Source organism: Aythya marila (assembly GCF_965140915.1).
Source record: "Aythya marila genome assembly, chromosome: 26".
NCBI classification, from domain to species: domain Eukaryota; kingdom Metazoa; phylum Chordata; class Aves; order Anseriformes; family Anatidae; genus Aythya; species Aythya marila.
In genome coordinates, this window is record NC_139067.1 from 1,193,007 (window position 1) to 1,205,009 (window position 12,003).

General features: G+C 40.1%; 1 protein-coding gene across 1 annotated transcript in view; it reads right to left on the reverse strand.

The window, feature by feature from the left end:
* The window catches only part of UNC5D (unc-5 netrin receptor D), a 128,102-nt gene that overhangs the window by 50,430 nt on the left and 65,669 nt on the right, over positions 1–12,003 (reverse strand). The window contains exons 3-4 of the mRNA XM_082779350.1: positions 7,221–7,364; positions 2,939–3,042 (exon numbers count right to left, since the gene is read on the reverse strand). Coding sequence (XP_082635476.1) covers positions 2,939–3,042; positions 7,221–7,364 — 248 coding nt within the window. The remainder of the gene's footprint in view (positions 1–2,938; positions 3,043–7,220; positions 7,365–12,003) is intronic.

A 12,003-nucleotide genomic window follows, 5' to 3' on the forward strand; every position in this document is an offset into this window, starting at 1 on the left:
GAACACAGAGCGGAACACAGGGGGCTCAGTCCTGGCCCTGCACACAAGCTGAAAAGCAGCACGCTAGGAGCCGACCAGCCGAGCTCCAAAGAGCAGTTTGTGGATGTGGTACTCCCACATTGAGAGGCAGGTGCCTATCCCTGCCCATTCTTACTGCTGCAGAATAAAAAATGGTTCAGTAATTTGCTAATGCTACCTGAACTATTTGCAAGGGTAAAACAGTATCTCAGTTACTCAATTCTCTCAGCTGCTGTTGCCACATGAGGATTTATTAGTAGTAAAAACCAGGCACATTTAATAGCATTTCATGCACAGGAGATAGACTTTGGGTCTATGAAGACCGTAATCAAATTCTTGGAAAGAGGATGCAGATTTAGAGAGATGCTTCTTCTATGTCTCTTACTTAAGACCCAGCTGACACAAGCTACTAAAATTTGCTGCTAAATGAGTCAAGACAGTACAGCGCATTTCAAAGCAGCATTAAAATCAGCGCTTGCCTCAGCAGGATTTGGTGCTCTTGATTCATGCCTGTGTAAAATTAAAGCTGAATTAGAACACCGCAGTTCTTTATTTGTAATCCTCCTTGATTGTTTGCTTTCACTAATATGTTATTCAGCTTAAAGACTATTTACTAAAAGTGAACTGTGTGAGCATGCAGAGCATTGACAATGGTACATTAGCTTCCATTATTTGTAAATTAATTTATACGAGTCAAATTTTAAGCCATCTACAGTTTGGATACTTTAAAACTATGGATCCAAACCTTTAATCCATATTCTCTTAACTGCTTTTATATATGCTGTGTGCAGAAATTAAGACAAATAAGCAAACTTAATCCAGATATTTTTGTTGCTACCTCTTCATGACATTTGGTCTCGATCACTGCATGATCACCCTGTCATCCCTGCCATCTCACCCCCAAAATAAAGAAAAACAAAGATTAGCACTAAGAGGTGCCATTGGCAGAGGTGCCGACTGTGATGACATCTCAGGAATTGTCAGATGCGGACCCCCAACGCTGCTGCTCACTTTCTCTTGCACAAAAGCACAGAAAGGGGTTGCCACTGATGGCACATAATGGCATAAACACAGCTGGGGAATGCAGGCAGTACCAAGTACTGCTGCCCACTAAGGACTATGCTGAGATCCACTAAAACAGTTTTAAAAAAAGGAAGTACCAGTCATGGTTAAAGTCACTGAGGTAAAAATATTTGAGGAATGACTAGCAATGCAGACAGGAATAGTGGGAAAGAACAGCTCTCCTTCCCAGTGCTTCCTAGGAAACTGTCAGCTGTCACCACCAACGCCCCTGCTTTCCATTTCTTCTAGGACTAATGACTTCGGATTTTTAGGATTAAGCATGGTGTAGGAGATTTGTATAAAGAACATTTACTTTTAATATTTCTGTCCTTAGGTTTAACAAGTCTTCAACACCTTTAAGCTGCAGAAAAACAATTCCAGAGATGAAGATTTATATTGTTGATAATGGGGCAGGCTCACATAAATAATTGAGCTGAACTTGAATCTCATTCCAGTTGTAAAGGAGCTGCCTCTTATTGAACTGCATTGCATGATTAGAGGTTTGACTACATCATTCATTCATAGCCATTGTCAGAAATAAATCGCTAGATTAACTTGTGACTACGGCAAGCACAGGAAATGTGTGCTCTTTGGGAGAATAATGTGCCTGCACTTCTGCACTTGATGGAATAGAATAATCAGAATCTTCTCTAAGGGATTCAGATAGATATTGGTGACACAAATGGGGCATGAATCTCCTATCCATTCTGGTTTCAGTTTGCATTTTCAGGTCCATGCAGAGTATGGATTAAAAAAACAAAACAAACAAAAAAGCAATGCCTCAATTAGCATCTATTTTGCATCTAATGAAACAAGCACAGGCTTCACCTACCATTGCTTTCAAGCCTTACGTTTTAATCTAGGGCTTCATCCAAACTCTAAAGAAATAAATTCTTGTTTAAAAGACATTGATTTGTTGCCAGCCCTGGGTTTTGCAATGTTCTACACATCTTGGTACCCACATGCACAGACATAACAATTATTGAGCAAGACTTACAGGCTATCTCAGTTATTTCTCGTCCACTTATTTAAGAGGTCAGGTCTTTCTTAACTTGAATATACCAAAAGAGTTTATAACCTTGAGCTTACTGCCACAGACCATAATCATTATTTATTTGAGTCTGATACCCAGTTTCTAAAGACACTGAATTATTTTCAGTAGACTGTTTACCTTGATGAGCACAGAATTAGGCTTGCATGCTGAGCCTTTATGTGAAATTTTACTGTCCACAACAAGATATGACCTGTTAAGATTTACAGGCTTTATCAGCAGCAATAACAATTTTACAATCAACAACAGTAAATCAGGGCTTACTGAGAACTCTACAATTTTTATCTGTAGAAAACAATTAAAATGCCAGTTTTTCATTCAACATAATTTCTAACTTTCATAAAACACAGATATTTTATTTGATTGTTGACTGTAAAGCAGGTAATTCTAAAATTATCTTCCCAATTCCCAATAATTCCCAAGTGGTTGAATTCCAGCAACGATAGCACTGCTTGGCTATTTAACTATGCAGACGTTGGAAACCAGCCAAATGCATGCAATCAATTCAGCAAACCAAATCAGTGTACCTATTTACTCAATAGGTCATAATTTGTTTTTTTGGGTCTCAAAGAAAACACATGGAATTTAAATAGTTTTTCACTTGAAAACTTTTTTCTCACCTTTAAACACTGTAGTTTTTGAATGAGTAACAAAAACATGAAGTGTTTTTTACTTACTCTGTGAAGTGTTTACTTACACTGCAACCAATATTAAGCCATGAAAACCACATGGTACCTGAGCCCTTTTGGCTTCTCTCCCCATTTCCCACCAGCCCAGGAGGCACCAGTAAGATGCAGAAAGCCTCACCTCAGCTGCGGGGACTCCCTCAGGTGGCCGGCAGTGGAGAACGATCATCCCTTCGATAGGAACCTCCTTCCCCTGCGGGTCTTGCTCAAAGTTTTTCCGTAAATCTGCAGAGAGTTTATGTAATAATTCATTATACCTTCAGTGCAACTTTACTTGGGTAAATACAGACTTCAAATGCTGAGATACAGGAATTCCAAAAGCCATTCTTCCCCAAACAATACTATGTAGGCTACAGAAGCAACTACACTGCCTTGCATATTCTTAAGGATGTGTGTAAAGCAATGGACAACTGACAGCTACAATTCTGCATATGAAGAGAGGTAGAGGGATACTACATCTATAGCTGAGTTTCCTTTTCTCCATCTTTAAGAAAGTGGGTGACTACAGGGCATGGTACTGTTGGAGGGTGTTGTTTGCACCAACACCAACAAATCCAAGGCTGGGTGAATTATTTTCTTAGCGCATGCTGCCTTTGATCAGTGCCAGGGTATTTTATAAAATGTTCTAACCTGTGTGTTTGTTTAGATTGCCTGGACTGCAAGCTGGAGGGAAAGATGGGAAAAGAAATAGATCAATTTATCCAGTACCAAGAATCCAAAAGCAAAAAAGAAAGATCTGATTGCTGGAGGGAGGCTGTGCAATCTAGCATAAATGAAAAAGAGTGCACATGAACTTGAGGTTTGCCCAGGATTCCAACAGATTTGCTTTAGAACATGTACCCTAGGCAATATTCCAGCATGATGTTCTTCAGGAATATTGATTTGCTTTCTATTTAGATGATAAAAATCATGCGGGACCCCTGCCCATGCCTAGATTGAACTCAATTTTTCTATCTTATGGTGGAGATAGGAGTTTAGTAGATACTATAATATTTATTGCTTTGGTCCTCCTTAAACCAACTTGCATGTGAACAACTCCTGGTATTATTGCCATGAGCAGAGCAAGGACTGCAAAGGTGAGGACAAAATAAGCAAAGTGGAGGTCTACGTGTCTGAATGCCTCCCACCTCTGGCCTAGAATCCTGGCACAAGACCAGTATCAGAGCATTTTGCTTTATGGGAGGTTGGGAAACGACAGAGAAAGCGTGTGAGGTATTACATTTAATGCTTCAACAAAAAAAAAACCTGAAAAAACAATTTTTCCAAACTTTATCCCCATGGAGAAACCCAGATTTTCTTTTCTTTAAGGAAAAACACAGACTTCAAATGCTGAGCAAAGCAGAACCTATACATTTAGATGAGAACAACCAGCCCCACGGCTGCATTATCAGCAAAGTAAGGTGAGAGAAGGTTCACAGGGCCAGCAAACGCTGCCATCTCTGCATGCCAATTTCCCAGTCAGATGCAGGCTCTGGACACATTCCAAACCGACCGACGACAAGACTGCTTCAGTTCAGAAATGTAATTACTCAGATACCATGGCCAAGCCAATAATTAAAGATAAGAAAACACGCATATTGCCTGAGTCATACCGATGTGACCACAGGACTTCTGTGTGCAAGTGTCCGGGTAAATCACAACATCAAGAAAACCTGTATTTAATGACATTGACCTGACCCAGGTATGCCCATGATTATGTAAAGTTTTGCTTGTTGTGATAGGGAAGCATAACAGAAGGAATATTACTTACAACGTGTGCTTTGAGAGTTAGGATGTTTCCATTAGACATACTCATTTTCTTCAAACAGTGTCTCAAATTCCACAGTGTGGATTTACTGATTTAATTTTCTCCATTGCTTACACTTCATGAAATACAGCCCCTTAAACAGCAGAGGCTCTGAATCAGTTACACTTTAATATATTTTATAAAATACATTAAGACTTATTTTAGCAAGCCAGCCAGTCACTAGAGAAAAGATTCATGTAGTGCATGTATTCTCCTTTTTATGATTCTTTGTTAATGATGATTTTTTCACACAGATAACCAATCTTTTTTTTTCAGTATGCTACTTAAAAACTCATTCATTAACACTTCAGATGCAGTTGTGCCTACAAATGTCTTTATTAGGATGAAAAATGGAGCATGATCCATCTTCTCGCTTTCCCTGCATTCAGCACTACCAGAAAGAAATACTTACCTGCTTTTTCTGAGAAATATAAAGTGCTGTAATGCTTTGGACTCAACTCACAATTTAGAACCTCAAGACTATACGTTCAAAAAAAAAAAGAAAAAAGAAAAAAGGAAAAGACAGAAGTCGACACTACACATCGCAGTGACAGGTGCTGTGAAAAATCTCTGAAATGGTTACAAGTTCCGTATGCTATCACAAATTAGATCTGCACATTCTCATCTCTAGCCCTCTGCAGGGTATTCTCTAGGTCAGAAATCCATGCCCCAAATTAAGTAGCTGTGTTGTTCACCGCAGACAGGGTGGCACAGGTCCATGAAAGGGTGAGCTCTGGAAACTCACGGAGGGGAGTTGTTGCAGACATCTCCTGGCAGCTATTCATTTGCTCTGTCTGGACTACTAAAAAGTGCCTACATCTCCGCACTCAAGAATTGCTTTTCTTTTCATAAAAAAACATGGCTGCATGTAAAAGTAGCAGAGCCACACCGTGCTTGGATGCAACATTCAGCTCGTCAGTAAGACAGTACAGAGAGCAGAAATGAAGAGTGCTCTCTGGAGTGCCTGCTAGGCTAATGTGATATCTGCAGTTAGGGATGGCAGCTGGGGATGCAGCTTGCAGGAGAACTGGTACCACAGTGACGGGTTTAAAAGTCCCAACACACGGCTCCACCTGCTTCGCCTCATTCTGATTTTTACTCATATTGCCACGTTATGGGGTTGGGAAATCACAGTGCAGAGAAAAGTCAATAAAAATTCAATTCAGAATAATAGTCCTTTGCAGCTCAGCAATGCCGAGGAATTATCAGATCATTCAATGTTATGACAGTTAATGCAGTAAAATAAAAAACCTGAGTTTACACATATTTACACATTCAAACTAAATCAGCCAGCTAAAAAATCTGTCATTTATAAAATCACGGAGTTGGTACATTGTCCTATTACTTACTTCAAATGTTTTAGTTATCCTGATAGGAAAAAGGGAAAAAGATTTATCACAAATTGCTAGAACGCTATCTGATAAATTTAGCAATCAGAGTTTCTTGCTTGAGCCTCCTGACTCACCGAGACCTCCCCCTGCGTTCCCATTCCCTCCCGAGAAGCATTTCTCCCATCTTTTTTCAGCGTGTTGTCATCATTTCCTGGGACTAGGTCTATAAAGACCTGAAGTGGTGATTTAAAGGAAAAAGGGTTCACAACAGACTGGGGGAAAGTAATTTCCTGCTAGCAGCAGTGCTGCAAAAGGACGTTTTCAGGCTCTGATTCTGTTAGAACAATGCAGCAGATCTAATTGCAGGGTAAAAATTGGATGAGTCTTCAAGTATCTCCACAGTCTCAAAATAACAATTCTGTTTGGGTTCTGTCCTTTGATGTCCCTCTTACTATGATGGCATTTATTACATTTTCCATTCCATCTTTTTTTCAGATAATGAATTGTTGATTGAGAGTGGTAACACTACAGCATAGTACTTCAGATATGAAGAACAGAGATAGACTGAGTCTGAACACTTTCCAACTGGGGAAACAGTTGTCCTCTGCTCCCTGTTATGTTAAAAATTTTTGTCTTTTGCACTAAAGGAGTTTAAACCAAGTAACTGTTCCCGCCTGCTCATCATAACTCTTAATTAATCTACAGTGCTTTTATTTAAAGCTTAACATTTTTCCTCCACTGATTAGAATAACCCAATTTTTCCTACCTCCATCTCATTGTCCCCACATCTTATCATACCTGACAACCAATAATATGCTTTGATATTGAAAATTAAATTTAGAACACCATGCTACAAAATATTCTAGTGTATTTTTGCACTTTTTATACAAAGCATATTAGGTAGTGTTAAATGGTTTTCCAGATGTTTTAGACCTGTCTTTCCTATGTGGAGTGGAGCAAAAGGGCACTTTTCAGGGGGCTTTCAGTTTGCATTAGCCTCTTTTATCATATTGCATTGTTATGAAACTGTGAGTATGTGATCCAGGCAGAATCTCTGAGAGAAACAGACTTGCTGAGTGTAAATGCAAATCAATCAATCCACATTAAAATAAAAGAAAGCTCTGAAAATAATAATAATAAAAAAAAAGGTATGCTTTTCTATGGTATGTCAAAGCAAGCACTTGTAAAGACAATAGTGCCTCACTGGTATCAATATGTATTTAACCCTAAAAAAACAGCATGTTTCCATACTTTACAAAACCTTGAATAGCAGAACATTTACTCACAGGCTATGCGGACAGATGCCTTCCTACTCTTTGAGGTCCCTAGGTGGCTCCATGCAACGCACTGACACCAGTAATCTTCTGGCCCATGGAAGTCCTCCACCTGCTGTCTCGTCACGTTGATATACACCTCCCGAATTTTCAAGCCTGAAGGGGAAAGACACAGAAAATTAGCCAATACAGGCTATCTTACTTGGGCTTAAGGCTAAGGTTAGCCAAATCTTTTCTTTTAATTAAACAATTCCATTTTAAATCAAGGCAAAGCTCTAATTACTTTGATAATGACATATTACTGCTAATTAAATCCTAAAAGCTGAATAGGTCACAATGCACTGGGTTAAAAGAATTACCCGCCCACTGTGGTCTTTGCAAGAATGTAACACTTCAGAAACCTTTTATCTTGTGCCTTTTTCTCCCAAATGCTTATTTGGATTTTTATAAGATGCAATAAAACTGTATTCCACCTAATTCTTAGTGATCTTGAAAACCTTTCCCAAGTACCCCAGTAGGCCCATCCAGAACTATGCTTGCGTGCCAGGAACTAACAAAGCCCCACTGAATTCCAGACTTGGTTCCAGCTGTTTCCTCACACAGGAGAGAAGAGCTTTGCCCTACAAGTGCAGCTTGAGGAAAGCTAAGCTCAAGCCAGTAGAGTCCGGAAGTTGTTAGAAAAGACGAGGGGAAATAAATGGCACATCTCACAAATGGAGATGGTCCTCTGCCACGGGAACCAAGGGATCCAGCTTCAAAAGCAAAGCCTTGACTTTTTTTTTTTTTCCCGCTTTCACTAAAAGAAGCATTTATAACCTCAGAGAGGCACCCGGCTTATTTTATCCAGTTTCTTTCCTCAAGTAGAGCCTTGCTGAATTCATCTGCAGTGCACTGCTGTTGGTTTTCTACTGCAAACTTGCTTGTTTATTAAAATGAATACCTATCTCTTCCCAAGGTAGAAATCAGTTTCACCCAGAGAACTGAGAAAAGGATCTAATGGAATAATGAAGGCTAGCTGGGAGTAAGGATGGAGAAAGTCCTGTGCTTTTTCTTAGCCTGCCACCATTTTCGTAACCTCCTGAGCACAGATGAAATTTAGCAGTGTTGCCCTTCAGACCAGAAGCATTTGCTTCTGTCAAAGTTTGCAGGTAAATACAAGACAACAAAGACCAAAGTCTTGTAAGCCTGACACTTTATTTTACATGCTTGGGATGGTTGCCATGTCTGCAGCTCTTTTGTACGACAGTGCTGAGGAGAGGAAACATAATCCAAATCAGGGTTAAAAGGCATTAAGAATCATTTAAAAGAGCTAGTCAGAAAAACATTAATTTGAAAATTGAAAGAATTCATGCCTACTACTTTCTTCTATTTCTCCTCTGGTGCAGTCCCAGGATACTTATTTCCCCTTCACTGGAAATGAATGAAAACTCAATCTTAAAATATTTCATGCCTGTGAAGTTTATAAAGCAGCAAGAAATTTCTAAACCTGAACTCCATAAAAATTGGCTTCTACTTAATCTCAGGCATCATTAACAGCTGGGTATTTCACTTCTGAAAGGCACCAGGAAGCCAGTTTGTTCCCTGGGTAAACAAGAGAGATGAGGCCCACTGGGGATGCTCAGGGAAGAGGGCTGGGGAAGGTCAGGCGAGCTTTAAATACTACAAAGCAAGTCAAAATTTTTGCTATGTTTTCAGCAATAGGCAAAGGACATTTTTATTTCTTTCCATTTATCCTGTTTGGCTTGTCATATTTCACAGTAACACCTTAAGATATGGCCAAACCTGTGACAGCTTCCTAAGTTGATTCAATAATCATTTTAGTCACTCAAATATTTATTCACTCTGTAATAAACAAACAGAGGTTTCCTGGCTGTTTTTATTTGTGCCTTTTTTTTTTTCTTTTTTCTTTTTTTTTTTTTTTTTAAATATGTTGATGCATTTTTCAAAATTGTTTACAAAAAATCCCTTTTGTTTTCTGCCAGCATGAAAACAAGCCATTAGGAACGAAACCTCGCACCCGGAGCTCAGCAGGTCTGTCAGCAGCTCCTGTCCTCGCTGACACAGACTGTAAAACATATGCTTGAAGTGCACCATCTCAATTTAAACATCCAGGCTGCTCTGACAGCAATGAATCCTCAAATTCTCAGCCATACAACCATTCTGTAGTGATCTTTAGAAGTTAAAGATAACGGCAGTGAGTTCTGTTAAAGAACATCTCAGTCCTGCTGCACAGGACCTGGACCACAGCAGGCCTCAACTGGCTGAATATTTCATGTCCCACCACACTGTACAACCCTGACAGACACACACTTTCTTGATAGTGTAAGCTCTGATAAATGAAGCTGTCTGCAGTCCCTGGATCATCTCAGTCCAAGCTACAAAGCATCAAGCTCCAGAGCCTCCAACTCCAAGCTAATTTGCAGCCATGTCCAACAAGGTTGCAACCCATCTACTTAAAGACTTCTTTGACAAGGATGAAAAATGATTAGTCCTTGACAAATACTGACCTATCAATGATGGCCTGTCTCAGTCAGGAATCACTTGTCCAGCATTCAATTAGCTGACACACACTTCTGTGCGACCCTGTGCCCCATATCAGTGCCCCTGATGCCCTGCACGCTCCTGTGAAGGTGCTGGGGCCTACTGGGTGTGCTCAGCCTCCTGCTGGACCTGAGCACATCCAGCTCACCTCCCATCCTCCCATCAGCTTATCCCCACCGTGACCTCTGTGTAGCATCTTCCTGGGGATGAAAATCCTCCCTGTCACCAGCCATTAACCACAACCTTGCTGACAGTGCTACTGTTCCCCCACCCGGTTATGATGCACTGTCTGTCGTCTGAACTCTCTCAATTTCTGAGCTACTCGAGGAATTTTTGGATGCAGCGAATGGAAATGAGGAGCTGAGAACTACCTATTATACAGCTTACTGGTGCAAGCAACAGAACCTTCCCTGATACCAACCAGAAAAATCACCACATGTAAGAGCAGGAGCCATTTCTAGGCTCATTGCTGCTGTAAAATTCTGAGCAGTCATCACTGAATACAGGCATCTGCAGCTTCAGGTTTGTTAAGGTAGAATATTCTCCAGCCCAGAGCTTCCTTTCACTGACACATTATTTAATTAGTATAGATAAGGCTGCATTTTCTGAAGCAATGCTTAATGTGCTTTGAGTCAGGCAACCAAACAGCACAATTGTGAGGGCTGAGGGTCCAAGGTTTGAGAAGGGGAGAGGTAGGGATCCAGGCCCTTGCAAAGGTCTCCTCATTTCCCAGTCCACAAAACTGATCTGGAGAACATCAAGTCTTTGGGGAAAGTTAGGTGTTGTTTATGGAGGAAGCACACATATTTTCATTTGTTTTAGAAACAACTATGAAGAGCAAACCTACTGGGAACAGAAGCATATATTCTTCCTTCATCATCACTATATTTTATCAACAGATATATTCACCTGCCCTCTGCATCTCAAGAAATGCCAGAAAAATTGTTCATAGGAAATGACACAGAACGAAAAATCCATGCAAATGAAAAACAGGCACATCATAAACACGAACAACATTTTACCTGTAACTTGTAAAACTCTAATAAGCACTGCAAGTCCAACCCTTTAAATTATTGTGCAAATTATAACCATCATCTTTTGTTACACGGTACAGCCTTGCAGAATATAAAATTATGACTCTGGTACTGATATGCTAATAAGCTTTCTGCACTGCTGGATGGTTTAGCTGCAGATAGACTAATGCTGGCAGCAGATGAATAATTGCTCTCCATGTACTAAACATAACAGAGCTGCACAGAACTTCAGCATTTGTCAGCTTTATTTGTTTAAATGAGAAAAACGCTGACAGCAGTTATTGCTGTAATCCTTTTCTTTATCAGACAAGAAAACTCTAGTTACTCTTAGCAGGTTTGATCCTGTGGCGAAACCAAAAGTTGAAATATTTGTAAACTAATTCTCAGATGAAAAAAACACATAAACAAACAAAACAGAAGAAAATGAGTCAAACCATAACTATTATATTATTATCGCAATAGCATCTAGTAGCTCAGGCTCTTACTTTCCACATATATAGTGAGCGACGTTCCTGTTCTGCTACATTTATGGAATAAATAAAAAAAAAGGCAGACGACTGCTTTCTGCAGCTCAGGAAGCAAGGGAGAAGATGAAATAACTTGGTCTGTAACTGACCAATCGACTGTGACAGCACAGAGATGGGAACATGGATCCATCACAGCCATAGTATGCGTTGGCTTGCCTGCCTGGACCTTCTGCATCAACAGCAGCAAAGCCACAACAGACTTCAGTGCAAGCTCCTTCAGCCCACCAGGACCCCTGTACATCCTCAGCATGTGTCAGAGCCCAGTATTTATCCATGGACCTTACAAAACTACAAAAACTATATCCGTCCTCTTGTGCAAATTAACACATTGACTCCTGTCTTACTCTAAGATATGTATTTCTCCCCTATGAAAAGAGTAGCCTGTGAAATTGCATTTAATATTCATCACAATGACAAAATATACCCATTGCCTACCAGCAGCTGTCCTTCCTGTCCTTCTAGAAATACACAATAACAAGCTGTAGGTAAAATCCATCATCAGCAGTGCGCCTTCAAGTACCACTGCCAAGTACTTCTTGCATACACTTGGCTAGGAGCATGCTGGCAGAGATGCTAAGGTACATTTCTTGCAGTCAGCATTAAGTTTCCTCTTTTTTGTTTTTGCTCCTATTTTTCACCCCTCTTCAAAGCTTCCTCTCTGAGTTGTCATCACATAACAAACAGTGGAGGAAT